Raw genomic sequence first — 19,576 nt, 5'->3', positions numbered from 1 at the left:
TGTAGGCTGAAACTCTGAACAGTATCAACTTCTGGCTTAAGCTTATTGCTTACAGACATAGTGCCATGCTCCCCATCACCTGAGCTGAACAAGCTGGCAATGAAAGTGAAATGGTGTCTGAAAAGTGGGAAAACCAACAATATATGAGCTCTTCCCTTTGGGAGGGACTTGGAAACAGTAGTCTGCTAAGTGTTATATGAACAGGGAATATGTTCACCTTTTGTTGTTTTTGCTAAAATGTATCTCCTGATTTGCATAACATTTGCCTATTTAATTTTATAACATTTATTGTTTTAGCACTTGATTTAGCCTTTAATTATTTTCCTTTTGATCTCTGGATGTTATTTGTGGGTGAATGTGGATTCTCTGTTTGCTTGCAGATGCTGAGATGAGTTTATTACATTTTTATTTTTCAAAAACAGACCTGCAGTGTCTTGAAAACTGAAGCTTTTATTTTCTAAATTCTCCAGTGCTGGAAATCGCATTTAATCAGTAAAGTTTTCATTATTAATACATTGTTATAAAATCTTTGTACAGTGCAGGAATATAATGGAGACCGCTGATTTTTTTGGATAAGTGGAAACTTAAAATGATACCAGTTTTTTAGTTTTCCTGTCCATTTTGTGTCACATCCTGCTGATTTAATGACTGGCTTGTCTTACTTGCATACAACTCAACTGTCCATATTTTTTTGCCTTGTATTTTTGGCCTGTTTATCATAAAATTTGCAGTTTTCTGGCAAATCACTGAGGATTGAATGCACTAAATAATAAGACATTTTGAGTTTTAGATGTTATATCCTTCAAAAAATGCATGGCAACACATTTGTCCCCACTTTGTCCCCACATTGTCTTTGGTTTTGTTCAGACTTCTTGTGCTAAGCAGTTGAGGGGTATGCTTATTAGTCCCCAGGAGAGAAGACAGGGTGGCAGAATCCTCCTTCCAGTGCTCTTGTACTGCAGGGCCTAGTACACTGATAACTATTTTCCACCCCTCCCTTGTGCCTGATGTGCAGTAGTTTTTATGCTGTTGCTTACATGTGTACTACTATTCGCACTACCAGGGATTGCAATGCACCCGACGTTGAAAGATGTTTGTTTTGGTGCACCACATGATTGCCCTAGTACCACCCATTTGCTTTGCTGCCCGTCCTTAAAAGGAGTGTGACACTGAGTGAACCTAGTCCACCTTCTCTCCTGCCAGAATAGCCTTGTTCATCCTCCCCATCCCAGATCCAGCAGCTGCCCAAGCCACTAATCGAACTCTGGTCACCTGTGTTGAAGTCAGGGTATTATCCATGCTCTCCACTGGAACTGACTTGTTACTCAAACCTTGACATCTTACTGCTAAGACACACACACCTAAAGAAACCGCTGATGCTTACGGCATGTGTAAGAGTTTCTCTTGAAGCAGACCAACTAGCAGAATGAAAAGACCTAAAGCACAGCAATAACACTTCCAAGTTCTTTTTTTCCAAGTTGCTTGGTTGTGGTCGTATCTCAAACTGCAGACACAGAAAATGGGTGCAATGGCCTTTGGAAAGTAGGTGCATTCAGCCAAAAATCTAAATATTAATTAGGATAAATTGTGAATGCCAAATAGGAACCACACAATTCCACTACTTCCAATTGGACTAGGACTATTCCATGTCAATAACAATGAGTGAAAGAAAAAAAAACAAACAAGGATACAAAATTCAAGTTAAGCACTTTCATCTTTATTTATTCAACATAACAGACTTCATCAGAACTGATATCCAACCCTGAAGTCCCCATTTTAAAACCTAAAAATGTCTCTACTCGACAAAGGCACTAGGAACTAAGGTTGGGTGGCACAATGCCAGGTTAATCCTATGGGCTAGGCTTGTAAAGGCTCCATGGCCATTAGCCTAGTACACACCTATGAACCTATATGTCCTACTGTCTAGTGAGCACTGTACTACACCCCTTCCATCTTTTCATGCTATAGTAAATAAAGCACATATTTATAAAATGGATGGAAGTCCCATCTAGCTTAATTTGTAATGACATGGAGACAAAGAATGGCTGAATTGATATCCCCACTTCATTCTGATGTTCCCCTCCCTTATATTGTTTATCCCTTTAAGTTCTAATCAACAGTTGCACATAATCTTGGAAATGATCACATATTCTGTGTTATAGTTCAACACAAGCAGATATTATAAAATATGTTTCTAACCTTTGCCAGATACTATCTTTGGTGTATGTAGAAAGAGACTGCCATGCAGCAAATCCAGTGTCTCTCCTTGCAGTTTGTCCTCAATCACATCAACCAGTGCAAGCTCATCTGTCAACTCCTGTCAAGAGATAAGCTAAGAATTAGTAATCTTCTCATTCAGTAATGCTTTCCAGTTCTTGTCCCACATTTGTTAATTACAACAGAAAACCCCAAAGCTTCCTGTTTAAGGAGGCAGACACTGGTTCTTGTAGAGTGATAGAAAAACATGTGGGCATGCAAATACTGGTTATTCTACACAAAGGAAACATGTACAGTTACTCCCCTAATGACCTTTGAAACTTGAAAGGCAGTTAAGCTGCTTAGTACTTCCGTAGAGAACCCTGCATCTGAAACAGTCAAGTATGACCACATGGCGAAACTCCACATACTAATCCCTCTCAAGCAGAGACAGACAGGGAGAGAAAAATTACTTAAAATAACACATTTTAGAGCTCATGTGAGGCTTCCACAGTACACACCTGCAGGGTTAATTTATAGCTGCATTTCAACAAAGACATAAATGTTTGCTTGACCAGGATAACTGCCACACTACTTCACCCTCTCCACACAAAATGTTAAAATGGCATGACCACTGCTTTACTAAATGTTCAATTTCAGCAAGCCAGGCAAACAATGCAGTAAATCCTCACAACAGTTAAATATGGACAGTGCAGAAAACAGCTAATGCTCTAGAATTAATATAATCAGAACATACTAAACTCTTGCTTCATATTGCAGTTGTGTTCAACACTATTCCTACAGCAGCAAGATAGCTTTTTCCAAAACGTAACTACATGTTGATTAAATTTGGGAAGCATGAATGTAAACCAATGTTCTACTGTTATCACAAAATTTCCCAAAACCTTAGAGAGTCCCATGAAATTTACAGACAAAAGCAGCACAGCTATTTGGTCATGTTCAGGAAAGCAGGACACAATTTGGTAAAGCAGATTTGGGAGTGGCAGGAATAAGGCAAGAGGGGTTGAGGATGTCCAGCTAAGAGATGGATGGATTGAAAGAGGGAGAACCTAAAACAAATGGGCATGACTGTCGAAGAAAAGTAGACTGGCTTTGAACAGAGAAGAGGTGACAGTTCAAATGATTCCCCAACCCCATGTAAAAATGGGAAAAAGGGATGGTGATGATGATAGCGGTACAGCTTGAAATACTGTTATCTCTGTGTGCAATTTCAAAAAGTTCAAACCTGCATTTTACATCCAGATGTTCTTCATCTCACATTGCTGCAGTCGTTACACTTGGGTAGTCCGCTGTCCTCGGTCGGCCCGAATATCAAAGTATTAGGCTGACGTCGGTCAAGGCGCTTAAGACTGACATCAGGACGTCAGGGTACAAATGCGCATGACCGACGTCATATCCTCAGTCTTTTTTGCCGCATGGTCCGATGCAGAAGCAGCGTTGCAAGTGCCGTTCGGCGTTCTGAAATTTTTCGAATTCGGAGTTTCAGACCGAGTCAAAGTTGGCTAAGTACCCGTTGGGAATATTTTAGTTTTTCTTGCCTCAGTGGTTTACCGGATGTCAGAAAAAGTGAATAACTGTATTTCTTGTGGGAAACAGATACCGCATAGAGATTATCATACTTTGTGTATTCCTTGTTTGGGGCCTGAGCACGACGTTGTTGGGTGTCGCTTTTGTGCTAGGTTCAATAAGCGCACTATTAAGCGAAGGTTAGATTGTGCCAGGTTGGTCTTCGGGAAGCGGTGCAATTATAATATGCCGTCGGATGCTCCGGCCGCTTCTTCGAAGAAGCGCAAAGACAAAGCAGCTAAACCCAGGCAAGAAGAGTCATCCGTACCGGACGCCGGTTCTTTAGAGGTGTCAGTGGAACTGGTGGTTCCGCCGGAGGTTTCTCTGGAGTCCCAGGGGGAGACTTTGTTATTGCAGGATGTGGCCTCTCAGGAGGCAGGTCAGGCTGAAGGGGCTTCTCAGGTTACTGTACTCCCCTCCCTTCCTAGGGTGGTTAGGCCCTCTCCTTCTGTTTCCAAGGCTTCTCCCAGAGGCAGGCCAGGTTTAGCTTCTGTTGGTGTCACTCCTAGTTCATCAGGATCTGTGCCCAAGAAGCACATGCTTAAAATGGCAGAAGATTTAATTACTTTGATTAGAGGTTCTTTGCCCCCTCCTGATAAGAGGCCTAGGGTGGAACCAGAATTGGGGTGTTTTGAGCAGGCTTGGATGTTTCAGAGTCTTCGACTGAAGACTTGCAGGAGTATTCTCCTTATTCTGATTCTGATGTGGATGATTCTACTCCTTCTGCTTCTCCTCCAGAGGATTTTTCTTTTTCAGAGACTCTTCATTCCATGAGGGAACATTTTAAGTGGGAAGGTCAGGACTTCTCTGATTCCAGGAAAAGGCTTAGGGAATTTTTGTTTTTACCCCAGCATAGGCCTTTGGCTATACCTCCTGTTCTGGATGTTGTGGAAGATGTGTTTGCAGAGGCTTCACTTAATCCTGATTCTTTGCCTCCTGCTCCTGTTAAACCGGATAGGTATTACAGGGTGCCTGAAGCTCATAAATATCTTTATAAGAGTCCTAGGGCGGACCCAGAAACTGTTAGTCAGGGACCTAAGGGTGTCAAGGCCTCTATTGTAAAAAATCCGGTTCCTCCAGATAAAGAGGCCAGGGCTTTGGATAGATGGGGAAAGAAAGTCTATACTTCTTCCACCTTAGCTATGAGGGCTTTGAATTGCCAGTTTCACATGTTGAAATATCAAAACTATCTACTTTCTCAATTGAAGTCTAAGGTAGATGCTCTGGCGGAAGGTATTGAGTGTAAAGAATTACAAGATTTGGTACATGTTTCTGAACAGGTGGGTAAGCATTCTTTACAATGTGGTTTTGATGCTGTACAGGCCTCGTCTAGGGTGGCTGCCACTGGGTCAGTTCTTCGCAGGCACGCCTGGCTAAGGGATCAGAATTTATCTGACCATGTTAAGACAAGGATTTTAGATGCTCCTTTACAGTCTGATGTGTTGTTTGGTTCACCTGTGGAGGCAGTCTTAAAGAAAATGGAAGACAAGGCTAGTCTATGCAGACTGTTAAAGATTTTTTGCAAGTTCAGCCTCCGAAGTTTAGTAGGAATTGGCCTGCTAAGGGGGGGACGTACCCTTCTTATGATTCACAGTCTAGGGGTAGATCTAGGCGTGGTAGGGGCAGAGCTCAGGGCTCTTTCAGGCCTAGAACAGGGAGTTCACCTGCACAGTCTTCGGGTAAGGGCAGGGGCCAGTCCTTTCGTAAACAGGCCCAATGACCTACCTTTTCAGCTGCCAGAGCCTTCTCGTCTGGCAGCACCTTTGGGAGGAAGGTTGGCACTCTTCAAGGAAAATTGGAGTTTAATTACCCAAGACAGATGGGTATTGGATATCATACACCAAGGTTACAAGTTTTATTTCCATACCTTGCCTCCTTTCAAAGGCATGCCAGACGTTCCTCCTCAGCAAAGAATAGAGGCTCACAAACAAATTTCTCTGTTGCTCCAAATAGGGGCCATACAGCCGGTCCCTCTGCCAGAAGTGGGCCTAGGATTTTATTCTCGCCTGTTCCTAGTACCAAAGAAGGGGAACACGTGGAGACCAATTTTGGATTTATCTATCCTCAACACTTATCTGGACATTCCCAAGTTCAAAATGTTGACGTTACAACAGCTTTTACCTCTGCTGGGCAAAGATCACTGGATGGTAACTCTGGATCTCAAGGAGGCTTACCTTCATGTTCCTATCAGGCTAAGTTGCAGGAAGTATCTGCGTTTTGGCTGGGACTTCTCATTATCAGTTCTCTGCATTGCCCTTTGGCTTATCTACTGCGCCCAGAGTGTTCACGAAAGTTCTGGCTCCAGTGATAGCTTTCTTCAGGCTAAAAGGAATACAGATCTATCCTTATTTGGACGATTGCCTGATTCTGGCTCAAGGAAGGGACGAACTTCTTCATCATTTGCAATATGTGATAGCAGTGCTAAGATGCCTGGGGTATTCTGTGAACGAAATAAAGTCCAGTCTAGTACCCTCTCAGGACATGTGCTTTCTGGGTGTGAGGCTGAATACAGCATCCCAGATGGCCGTTTTGACCCCGGACAAACAAAAGAATCTTTCCCTTTACTTCCATCAATTGTCTCATCAGTCCAGGCTGACTGCAAGGACAGTCCTTCAAGCCTTGGGGTTCATGGCATCTTGTATTCTGGTGCTTCCCAATGCCAAACTGCATATGAGGAAGCTACAATGGTATCTCAAAAATGTATGGACACAGCACTGCCAGGATATGGACACTGTCATTCAGATAATACCTTGCATTCAAAAGGAATTTTTGTGGTGGGCTCAGGAATGTCACCTAAACAAGGGACTCTCTGTGACCCGGCCAGAGGCGAGTCAGATTCTAACAACAGATGCCTCAGACAAAGCTTGGGGAGCTCATCTAAATGGAAAGTGGATACAAGACACGTGGCCTGCCAGACTACAACATCTACATATCAACTTGAAGGAGATGTTAGCAGTCCAATTTGCATTAATAGCTTTCAAGGATTTACTTCTTCCAGGGCAGGTGTTGATTCTAACAGACAACACAACTGTCATGTGGTACATCAACAAGCAAGGGGGAACACATTCTTATCCTCTATGCAGGCAAGCAATGATTTTGTGGGAGACTGCTCTCAGTTTACAGCTAAATCTTCAGGCAAGGTTTCTGCCGGGAGCACAGAACTCCTTAGCAGATGTGTTGAGCAGACGAATTATGGATCCCGACGAGTGGAAATTGGATCCTCATGTATTTCAGAAATTGACAGTGTCATGGGGAACTCCAGACATAGATCTGTTCGCTTCTCCACTAAACTACCAGCTGCCAAAGTTTTGCACAAAGCGGTTTCATCCCACAGCCTGGAAAGTGGATGCTCTTTCTTTCAATTGGAGCAATCTTCATGTGTATGCCTTTCCACCTCTGCCTCTCCTCCCAAAGGTACTCCTAAAGGCCAGACAGGACAAGCCAAAGATGATTTTAATAGCTCCAGATTGGCCTCGACAGCACTGGTACCCATTACTGAGAAGTCTGGTACGGGAGCCTCCATGGCCTTTGCCTTCGATTCCACACCTGCTGTCTCAGGAGAACAGTCATTTACTCAATGTCAAACTTCACTCTCTTCACCTAACAGCCTGGCATATTCTGTTTTGAACCCTGGAGGGTCTCAGCTTCCACAGCAAGTTTTGAATGTTATTTTGGAGGCCAGAAGGCCTAGTACAAGGAAAGTGTACGCAGATAAATGGAAGAGATTTTTATTTTGGAGTACAGCAAAGGAATTTGATGTTTCTGAGCCTAATTTAAGTGTGGCTCTTCAATATCTTACTGAGTTACTGGACAAAGGTTTGTCCTTCTCTTCTATTAAGGTTCATGCTGCAGCAATTTCTGCTCACTATGACTGTGACCCACCATTGTTTTCTCATCCTTTGTTCAAGCAATTCCTTAGAGGGGCAAAGAATATAAGACCCCCACGTAGAGCTCCTACTCTTGCTTGGGATCTCAATTTTGTGTTGGAGAAACTCACTCTACAACCTTTTGAGCCTGCAGCTACTGCCGAGTTGAAATATTTATCATGGAAGACTGCTTTTTTGTTGGCCATTACCTCTGCAAGAAGGGTTTCTGAATTACAGGCCCTTATGGCGGTTGAGCCTTTCTTAATTTTCCATAAGGACAGGGTATCTTTGCGTACTAATCCTTCCTTTATGCCTAAAGTGGTTTCTAGTGTGGCTTTAAACCAAACTATTCATTTGCCTACTTTTTATGCAAATCCCCAAAATAAAGGGGAAAAATTTTGCACACTTTAGATGTACACAGGCAGTTGCGATATTATTTGAGCAGAACTAAAGGGTTCAGGCAGTCTCAGCAGTTATTTGTTTCATTTGCTTTGAGTTCTCAGGGCAAGCCTGTGTCAAAACAAACTATTTCTAAGTGGATTGGGTTTTGCATTGCTTTCTGTTATTCCCATCATGGTAAGGAGATTCCAGCTGGGATTAGGCCTCATTCCACTAGGGCTACTGCCACTTCTACAGCTTTTTTAAGGGGGGGTGGCAACTAAACATATTTTGGAGGCAGCTACTTGGAGTTCAGTGCATACTTTCTCTAAGCATTACCACCTTCCACTTTACTCTAAATCTAGGGCTGGTTTTGCCACTGCAATTTTACAGGGCATTTTGGCAGCTCCTGCTGCTTTATAGTTTTGCCATCCTCCCTTACCACTGCTTTGGGATTCTACCCAAGTGTAAGGACTGCAGCAATGTGAGATGAAGAACATAGTACAGTTTTGTACCTACCATAAATGTAGATGTTCGAAGATCCACATTGCTGCAGTCCAATTTTCCCTCCCTCCTTCCCCTCTGTAGTTAGAGGCGGTTGTGTGGGTTGGGTTGCAAATATTGTGTATATTGTATATATTGTACATATAATTAGTGCAAGGGTGGTTGGTTGGTTTTTGCTGTCTTTTGGTTTTGACCTTTCTTTTTAGGGTCTTCTGACATCTGGGGCAAGAAAAGACTGAGGATATGACGTCGGTCATGCGCATTTGTACCCTGACGTCCTGATGTCAGTCTTAAGCGCCTTGACCGACGTCAGTCTAATACTTTGATATTCGGGCCGACCGAGGACAGCGGACTACCCAAGTGTAAGGACTGCAGCAATGTGGATCTTCGAACATCTACATTTATGGTAGGTACAAAACTGTACTTTTCTCTGTTCTGTGTTTCAGATATTTACATTACATTTTCTCTGTCTATTTTTAGAGAGACCTTGCATTTTAATATTTACCCTTTCTGAGTGGTTGATATTTGTATGCAGCTTTCTTTTTGGAAAAATAACTTACTTAAAAAATGTAAATCCTTCGACCATGTTCTGAAGAACATGTTATTCATCTCCAAAATATCTACGGAAAGACTGCGTAAACACTGAATTGGTCCCTATATCCCACTAATGCCTTTGTAGAAAGTCTCATCTGATGGAAGCTCTAAGTAAGAACTCCACGAAGGGGAAAGGATGGAAAGCATGAAAAGATTAGATTGTAAGCTCTACTGAGACAAACCTTGTGTGTGTGTGTGTGTCTTTTGGCTTTTCCCGGTTAGGGGTCGCCACAGCGGAACTCCGGTCCGCTAATGATTGGTAGTTGATTTTTACGTGCTGAGTTACCAGCCCTGACGCACAACCTTCAACGAAGGTACACCCATTCACGCATGTCTCCAGGCAGAAGACGCTCTAGCTGAGAATCGAACCGGACAGCGTCTTACTGTGGGGTGACAACGCTACCGCAGCACCACCACCGCGATCTCTGAGACAACCTTAATCAGTGGTTTAAGGGATGGAGGGCCCCTAAATATGGCAATACTTCCCAATAAGCACATTTTGCTGAGTTTCTTGGTGGGGCAAGGAAGCATTAAGAATTTGCATATTACTAAGGTAAACCAGCACTTAATAACATAACACCCCTTTTGGGTTGTCAAGTTTTTAACCTTCCTTAGCAAAGCTGGGCTTGGGTCTTTTCCACTTGTTCTAAACCAATGTCTAAAGGATTTGGGACTGAGGGAGGGAACCAGTGCATAATATTGTAGGGATTTTGCCAGCATCTTGATGCACCACACCATAGCCTTCCAAGCCAAATCAGAATGCCAGCAGTCCTATGGGACAACTATGGTCAAAAACTGAAAATGTGTTTCAACCTTGATGTTTCCAAACATAGTATAATTAGAAATCCAGAAGTAGTAAATTTTATAACTCATGGCTGAGCTATGGAACACAGATGATCCTACATAAGAGGAAAGCAGATGTGTACCTGTCTTGATGGCATCACAAAACTGTCTCATTTAATTCTGCTTAGAGGGAATCAAGCTAACCCATGAAATGGAGTCCTAGGTGCCATCTGTGATGCTTTATGTAACAGTAAATACTAATGTTCTTCACATTTCTGAAAGCTTGTCTGCCACATCAAAGTGCACTGGAGGAACAAAATGCTCTGAGCAAAGGTTTTGCCACAAAATGAAATGCGTCAATAATGACACCCTCCTGCAGCCTTAATGAGTGGCAGTACCCAACTCTGAGCATCTGTGAAGAGATACACTACCCTTTTGTGTTACCCCCTTTGCCTAACCATCCTGACCCCCCATCCGACTCATTCCCCTGCTCCTCACCGGCCATAACCTTTTACTGCTTATGAAAGTCTCTGTTGGTAGGCTGTCAGAGATTGTTTGGATTTCTTATCTTTGTCCTTCCCCAATCCCACTGAGGAAAGAGGACACAAACACAACATGGCTGAAATAACAGGAAAGGGTATATGCTTCCACACATCCAGCCCAGTCACAGTTCTACATGTTTTCAGCCTGATGCAGCATCTGTAAAGAAGGCTGTGCTTGTCCTGCAAGCAGAATGTACATAAAGACAGTACTTTTCCCTGAAGCCGGAGAGTAAACTCATTCTGTTATTACCAGTTTAGTTCTTCCAACTCCCAGGGTATACAATCAGGGCCCCATCTCTCCCTCTCTGCCACAAAGCTAAGACACTGTTTCGATTTAACTGTAAATATCTACATTTACTCCTTTATGCTGATAGTCAAATGGCTTGTGTAAATGGTCCAAAATATCATGGTTACAAATATATATATATATATATATATATATATATATATATATATATATATATATATATATATATATATATATATATATATATATATCCTTCCCCCACCAAAAAATACACAAAAGAAGCTAATAAATACAGTGGCCTAAAGATGCCTTAGGGGCAAGGCTTCACAGCAAGACAAAACAGTGTGCAAAAACAAGATGGATATAGACAAACACTTACACTGTACTTTATCAGTGCAATTACACAGTCTGTTTTGTTCGTTTTAGCCCACTCTGTTCTGCAAAAACAAACAAACACAAAAACAACTTTCCCTGCACACTTTTTGTATACAGTGAGTAACCCTTCTTTCTTAAGACTCCCATTACCTTCACAGCCTTTTGCCCCAGTCAGCTACCAAAGTAGTACACACAAAAATGCTAATAAAATCTGTGTGGTTGGGGACCAACCGAATACCACCTGATGCTGTCCACAACTTATAGCTTCAATATTATTCCAAGAACTTGCATTGATCTAGAATCTGTCAACAGCCTGCAGATACCCAACTATCATCCATTCAAGAATTTTGGGACGGACTTTACTGGGCCAAAGTACCTTTGTCCAATCAACCACCTTCAGTTCTTTGTATAACCCTTGGTCTATGTACAATGTCTTTCATCCAGAGCTATCATATTTATCAGGATGCATAACATAAAAACTTTTTATAACCAGTTCCACCCATCCAACAAACTTGTCTATTGCACAAAATACGTCATTTAATAAGGGAGCACAAACCTTCAAAAGGACACTGATGGCACATGCCATACCAACAGCACCAACTCCTACTACAGTGATCTTGTTGTTGGAGACTGGAGCTTCTTCTTTCAGCACATGTTTGATCAGATGCTCCTTCACACCTGCCATTTTTAAATCTGTGAAAGAAATGGATAATTATAAAGGGATATACTTACACTAGTCATATCAGCCAACAGTGCAAGATAGTAGAGAAACACCAAGCTACTAATATACTGCTGAAAGACGAAAATATCAGCTGTAGTTTGTGGTCAAGTAAGCCATGCAGAGAATATTAATACATAAAAACTGATCACACTTTTCAACCATCTCTTACACCCAAATTACTCCCACATTATGAAACAAAATCAGAGTACTGTATTATGAAGCCGGAAGAAAGTCCATGGCTGTCTGGTTTAAACTTCAGGACTAGTTATATCATGAAGGTGAAAATCTACTAGATTCATTACGGTATGGATATTTAGCTGTGGCATGTAGCTATTAAGGCATGCATAATGTACATTCATTTGAAAAAAGACAAAACATTTAACATTTATTTTAGCCAGGCCGCGCAACCCAACTATTCCTACACTGTGTGTTAAATGTAGTGTAATGTATTATGTATTCAAGTCCAGGGTTGCCTGTTTTAAACTTCAGGACTAGGATCATCAAGTTGGGAATCATTGCCAGATTCAGCAAGTGTTTATTGGCAAACCCATTATCTGCTCTATATGGAAATTTCTTAAAAAATTAAGACTTAAATTAGCATTGGTTCATAGGTAGGTACTAGGCTATCGGCCCAAGGCCCTACATAAGCCTAGCCAACAAGGTTCCCTGGCTTACGCCACCCAAGTAAGTTATTTTCCTGTGCCACTGTCGAGAAGAGACACAGAAGTGATCCCTGGGGTGTATTTCCTATTTCCCATCCACTCATCAAGATTTTCTTGAAGAGTGCTAATGAAGAACTTTGCTTGACATAGATGGGTAGCCTGTTCCAGAGTATGAGAAGACTCTGGGACAGGAATTTATCCCTCCAGCATGTCCTGTTTATTGTGGTGACAAGGTTTAGGTCCCTAGAGCATGTAGCTCGGAGGGATTGGGATTTCTTTAGGTGTAGCATGTCCAACAGCTCTAGGTTTGACATAGCTTTATATGTTAGGCAGAGATCACCTCGGAGTAGGCGATATGCTACAGAGTAAAGCTGGAGTTTTTTGAGGCGGTCAGTGTAGGGTATTTTTTTGAGGACGGTAATCCTCTTTGTGAGGTACTTCTGTGGCCTTTCCAGCTGTTGCAGATGTCTTATGAGGTACATACCAAAAGAGGTGTTGTACTCTATAATGGGTCTAATGAGTGTTGAGTAGAGGGGAACAATGACCTCTTCTTTCCTGGATGAGAACCCTTTTATGATGAGGTGTGCCACGTAGCAGGACTTCCTTACTGTGGCGATGTGACTATCAAAGGCGAGACTACTGTCTACCTGGGTCCCATGGTCTCTTATCACACATTTGGTGTTAAGTAGATTGCTGCCTATGTGGCAGTTCATGGGTACAGAGTTTTTACCAATGGGGATGACACTGCACTTTTTGGCATTGAGCTTGAGGCCATTGCTCTGACACCAGGCATCTGTCTCAGCAAAGCCCTTCTGTAGGATGTCCACATCATTTGGGGACTTTAATATGGCTCCTAGTTTGCAGTCATCTGCGAACTTCGTTAGCCAGAGGCCTTCTGTGTTAGCCTGTACTTCAGAGAAGTAGATACCAAACAGGAGAGGTCCCAGGACAGAACCCTGTGGTACTCCAGTTGCCACTGCTTTGAGGTCAGATTTGGAGTCTGCAACTTTTACAGTGTGGGTTCTGTCAGTGAGCCAGTTGGCAACCCATCTTGTGACGTAGGGATTTATACCTAGTTTAGTGAGTTTAGCTATAATTCCAGAATGGGGGATGGTATCGAAAGCCTTGGCGAGGTCAAGATAGGCTGTGTGAACCACCTTACCCTCATCTACGGCTTTGGTGACTGCCTCAAAGAAGTCGACCAGATTCAGGAGGCATGATCTGCCTTTCACAAACCGGAACTGGGTGGGATCCAGAGTTTGGACGTTACCAATGTCTTTGTTTATGAGTTCCATGATGATACGTTCCATGGCCTTGCAGACCAGGCTTGTCAGGCTAATAGGTCGATAGTTCCCGGGATCAGTGGTGGCTCCCCCTTTGTGGAGTGGGATAACTGTTCCTGTGCGCCATTCAGTGGGCACAAAACCTGATGCGAGGCTATTATTGAACATGGTACTTAAGTGGGTTGCCAGATCGTTCTGAAGTTCGTGTAAAACGCAGCCTGGGATGTTGTCCGGTCCCATGGATGCTGTGTTTTTGGCTTTAGAGAGTGCAGCTTTTACCTGCGTAGTTGTGATAACAGGGACTCTGCATTCTTCCTGTATAGATATGGGCCCTTTAGGGGGTGAGGGGGGGGGGGAGTAAAGTTAGCACTGACCCTATCTGCCAAAATGTTGGCATGGATGTTTAGCATAGCATAGCAGCTGTCACTTTATCAAATAACCCAAAACGTTCCATGTGCACCTGCACCCTATTATTACCAATGCAAGGCAGCTGCTTTGCCTTGTTCTTACCAAAGCACCAATCCAAATGTCTTGAATGTGCTGAGGTCACTCTCTGAAAACAAGAGCACCTCCCTAGCCCCATGAACCATGTGTGTGTGCCAGATGCCCTACAATTCCAAGATAACTGCATGGTAGCAAACACAAAAGCAACGGTTACAGCAAAGCCAGACATCAACATGCTTCAATTAGGGCATAAGATCTGTAGTAGTTTTTAAAGCTACGTAATTCATTTGAATTGGTGCACTAATTTCAGGCCAGTTTATTGGAACCATATTGGTTTGATACATAATTTGTCAGGAATTACAAATGAATCCCTTTTGTATACAGCACCACTGGAGTTAAGAATTTCAGTCTCCTATTGGCTTTCTACATTCACTGCATCCTTATACTGAAGGAGCAAGCAGCATACATTAGAACCTTATGTATAACAGCCATCCTCGAGTGTGCAAAAGCAATTGAAGAACCACACCAGTTCTCAGATCTTCAGTTTTAAAAACACTTACCCACTACTGCCCTTTCAAAAAGGGCATACTTCTGCTTTAAAGGACATTACAAATGTGTGTTCCCTCTTGACATAATGTTCAGAGATCTCCTTTAAAACTGAGTTCCTTAACAATTAGCACTGCTGGCTACAAACAAAGCATGCAAAGAAACAAACAAGATAGAATGAATATGCCTATTGTGCCCTCACCTATGAGCTTTAAACCTACAACTCCTGTGCTCGAGTTATATTCCCATTGGACCACATTAGTGGTCTTGCAACAGCGACCAAGAAGAATGTGCCCCCAAAAACTAACAGTTGTCCCAAACATCTTTTATTAGTTTTCCACAGATAAAATCTGGAACGTTATATTGACAGATTCATCAGCTTTACTTTTAAATTACACAATAGTGGCACGAACCCAAACTACAAAAATTCACATTTTGATACTCTAAATTGCCACTTTTTTTCAAAGAAACATGTTCATAAAGATTATTCAAATATGAGCCAACAGCAGAATTGTAAAATACTTTTATCAGGCTGTTGGTATATACTTTATCCCAAACTTAGCATCAAAGTCATTTCACCTGCAGCACCATGTATTTTTCATACCTAACCCTTCCACCACCTACTGGCTATCAGCACTCTACAATCACTCATCTAATTTTTCCCCATAGGTCATAAACCAATTAGACAGACCAGCATTCAGGCAGCCATCATTTTTTCCATCATTAGGGTCCTAACTTGGCCCCACTGGTGGCTGAGATGGGTTCCTGCATTACTGTGAAGGCCTACCACTCCCCTACCCTGCATGCAAGTGCTCCCACCCACACTGCAAGGAGGCTAACTATCACCGGCTTGGTGGGCCAAGCGCATGTTTCCTATTACAGCTGTTTCACAACTACACGCAGTAAAACAGCCAATGGAACACCAGCCCCCCCTCCCCCGTGGTAGGTGAGGCAGTATTTTGCTGCTCCCTCATACCCTTTTCTGAGTAGCTGTTCCAGTGCCCAAACCACTAACCGAACTTAGATTATCTGGATCAAAGTCAGGGCTTTATCCTCTAAGCCACAGAGCTGGGCATCTTGTATGTCTTGGTAGAATGGGTCTGGGTGGTCATACAATTATTGGAAAGACTATTAACCATATTAATCAGGCTAAGAAGCAGGAAGTCTACATGTGCTCTGCACAAGTTTGGTGCTCAGAACCACCAGAAGCATATCTACAGCACTACAGACACATTAAGCCATTTGCAAAAGAGGAATGGAGAAAAGGGGTGAAGTGTTGCAAGGCCAACAGCAGAAGCCCTTATTTCAAGAGCAGTTGTTAAAAAGTAGAGGCACTGTTTGAGTACTGAGTACTATTGCCCTGAAGTAAACCATATATGATCTGTACTGCTGATTTACTGAAAAACAGCTGTATGTGGATGAAAGTATATATGGACTTGTCCTGGACAGCTAAATAAAGGCAGTTGCATCCTACACACAATGATCTTAAAGATCCACTGCAGAAATCTGGTATATACTTTATCCCAAACTCAGCATCAAAGCCATTTCACTCATAGTCCACTTTTAAATGACCATAGATGATAAGCACCATTAATCCAGACAAAGAAAAAAAACAGATGCGTGCATCAGAATGAATTTCTAAGCCTCAGGTTACAGCCAAATATGTGAAATGCAGGTTGCTAAGTAGAGTCCAGATAGTGGGGAACTGAATTTAGAAGTGATATGCTACTAGACAAAAGACAACAGCTATGATTTCTCCTCCTGATCTTATCATGGAGATAGCCATACCTTAGGTCCAATGACCATATCCATTATTCTTGAATAAAGGTATCAAGAACAGAAATATGCACATGCAGACTTCAATCTGGGTATATCTTTACTTGCACTTGTTAACTGGGATAGTCTGACTGGACAAAAGCCCCTTTTCAGCACAAGCCCAGGGAGAAAAGCTCCATTAACCTAGGAAATTCACAAAATACAGGTTACATATACTACGTAAATAAAGTGTATTTTTTATAATACAATGTTTTTAATGCTGGTAATTTTTCAGCATCCTGAGTAATATACAAACAGAAACACAGTATAGAAATCAGGAAGAGGTACAGATAATTCAAAATGTATTATTGTATACATAGACTATAGGTGTCATCCATTAATACTCATGGGAGAAGAGTACCAAAAATGTGACAAAGTGAATATATTAAGACTTATAAAGAGGGTAGACAAAACAAGTAGTTAAAGTAATAAGGAAAAATGATAAAGTAGCTGTAAGAGTTGAGGAGTACAACAAAAACTTCTCTACAGGTTATGCTAATATTAGTAATAACAGATACATCACAGATGATAGGATATGGATAAAAGAGTTGACAAGGAAAGTGATAACACTGTCTCAGGTCTGCAACTAACTCTAGTAAAGATGAGCTTAGGAGAGAGTGAATAACAGTATTTTCAGAGTGGAAAAGCACATGGTTGGGTCCATTCTGGAAATGTGTTTTTCACAACACTCAGAAACTGTTTAAAGATTACATTCAAGTCATTCTTCAGAAAGTAGGCTGCTCCTGTTTTTGGAGGAAAAAAAATCTCCATGCTGATTATCAGATAAGGTTTGTCGTAACTGTCCCTAAATTGTATTACAGCTTTTCTGTAGTGTATCGATCTGGGTAGCTTCAATATTAATTACAATAGTTGAGGTATAAAGCAGATGTCATCTTACACCCATTTCAGCAAAATGTACAGTTAATGCCCAGGTCAGTGCTCTTCATACGGTACCAAACTGAACAAACAGAGTCACAGAATTGGACAGTCTTCATTCCAACCTCCCCTGACTCATTAAGGATGGATGTCAGAACTAGGCAGACCCTCAGAAAGATGTTCTTCCTCACTGGGATTACTCGGGGCTTGTCTGAATCAACAACCTGATCCCTAACAAAGATTATGCATCACCCACTGGCTGCTAGCTGCTAGTTGCAAGTTCTTGTCTTGGTTTGCTGGGCCATAGGAAAAGTACTCCATGTGACAGGAGGAAAGCAGGAGTTGGCTCTTCCTTCTTTGCCCTGGAAAGGAATGTAGAGCAATTTGAGCAGCAGCAACAACCGATTTGGGAAAAAGATTGATAACAGATGACATGTTACCATGGGAACCCCAGAAGCAACTCCTGCACCAGGGGCAAAAGAGAAAAAAAATCATACATACCCTGGCACCTCTGTCATAAAACTTAAAAGCTGACACAAAATAATGCCCAAGAGGCAACAACGTTGTTTTTCTTAAAGTTCTCTGAAGCAGTTAAGTAGATTTAGGTTTCTCATCAGAACACTTAGATTTAAGTTGCACAGCAAATGAACAAAATTAGCAATCTTGATGTCCAGAGAATTGCCCCCCCCCCCCAAAAAAAACAGATTTTTCTCTACATCCTCTATATATGCAATTTGACATGTGACCTTAACCTATACTCTTATTTTTTTTTTTTTCACGCCGCACCCTTCTCTTGAGCACAAAGGCCTGACCACTGAAATACAAAGACTGTCTGATGGCTCCCTGAGGCATGTACATGGTTTTCTAATTCATTCATTTAGGAAAGCAAGATTTGCTTTTTTAAACAAGAAAATTAAGGTCATTCAAGCTTTTAATTCTCACAGAAAAGATGGGTTTATCTACACTTTTCCCCTCTGGGGAAAATAGTTTGACCTTGCAGGCCATCAGCAGTGGACTGTCCAGACAGCACAGAAATGTCAAAGTTAATCATGGGATTTATTCTCACACAGATAAGTGCCTAGCTTTTGCAGTAACATGCTGTTTCTGATAGTGCGTTTAATAACATAACATAATTTCAATATTCAGACACAGTCGTGAATTTAGTATGAATCTAAATTATTACTATTTTCTTATACATTCATAGGTGGTTACTAGGCCATTGGCACATGAGCCATTTTAAACCTATCCAAGCTTATCCCAAATTTACTAAAATACTGCTAACGTGTCAATACCCCAGGGAATTTTATGAGTTACAATGTAGGCGTGTCCACATCGTGTTCACACACTGTCTGCCCCTGTCCAGTAAATTTATAATTTCCTATCCACTAGTCAAAGCTATGTTTGAATATGGTTACGGATGAGCTTTGCCTCACATGGATGGGAGGCCTGTTCCAGAGACAGGGTAATCTTTGAGACATGCCTGTCCCTCCTACATGTCCTGTTTAAGTCAGAGACAAGGTTTAGGTATGTAGAATGGTTATTTATTATGCTGTTTGTTTTGCAGATATGCAACAAATCTATCAGTGTGGAATCACAGGAGTCCTTGTAGGCTAAGCACAGATCGTCACGCAGTAGTCTGTAGAAAACCAAGTAAAGGGAAAGAACTTTGAAATGGTCCAAATAGAGTTGGTTTTCTCCATGTATTCCTTTTTGAGGATCTTCTATGCTCTCTCAAGATGTTTCAAGCACCTGTTCAGGTACGTGCAAAAGTTACATTGTACCCAATGATTGGTCTGATAAGAGCAGAGTACAGTGGAACAATGGTCTGGTTGGACCTGGATGGCATGCCCTTAGTTAACTGTTGTACAATGTAGAATGACTTTCTCACCACAGTAGTCACATGGTGGTCAACCATCATGTTACTGTTAACATGCACTCCTGGATCCCTGGCCACTGTGTCTACTTTTAGGGGCGTATTATCAATGTGGTAATTCCCAGGGACGGGCATCTTTGCAAAGGGTACTGTTATTAATTTTTTAGCATTGAGGTTTTGTTCATTGCTCTGGCACCAGTTGTTTGCCCGCATAAGGAAACTGTTTGGTTAATTCACACTGCTGAATTAATAATGTGATAATAGGCAGGAAATATGATATAAAC

The 19,576-nt window shown here is 41.9% G+C and overlaps 1 protein-coding gene across 1 annotated transcript in view; it reads right to left on the bottom strand.

Moving 5' to 3' along the window:
• LOC122791343 (L-lactate dehydrogenase A chain-like) overlaps window positions 1-19,576 on the bottom strand; it is a 71,937-nt gene that overhangs the window by 39,021 nt on the left and 13,340 nt on the right. Inside the window, exons 2-3 of the mRNA XM_044059060.1 lie at window positions 11,629-11,765; window positions 2,200-2,317 (exon numbers count right to left, since the gene is read on the bottom strand). Coding sequence (XP_043914995.1) covers window positions 2,200-2,317; window positions 11,629-11,757 — 247 coding nt within the window. The 5' untranslated portion in view covers window positions 11,758-11,765. The remainder of the gene's footprint in view (window positions 1-2,199; window positions 2,318-11,628; window positions 11,766-19,576) is intronic.

The sequence above is a fragment of the Protopterus annectens genome, chromosome 17.part0, assembly GCF_019279795.1.
Source record: "Protopterus annectens isolate FY-2018-M chromosome 17.part0, PAN1.0, whole genome shotgun sequence".
Lineage (NCBI taxonomy): Eukaryota > Metazoa > Chordata > Ceratodontiformes > Protopteridae > Protopterus > Protopterus annectens.
The sequence above is the reverse complement of the archived record's forward strand: the minus strand, read 5'-3'. Positions and strand labels throughout refer to the sequence as shown.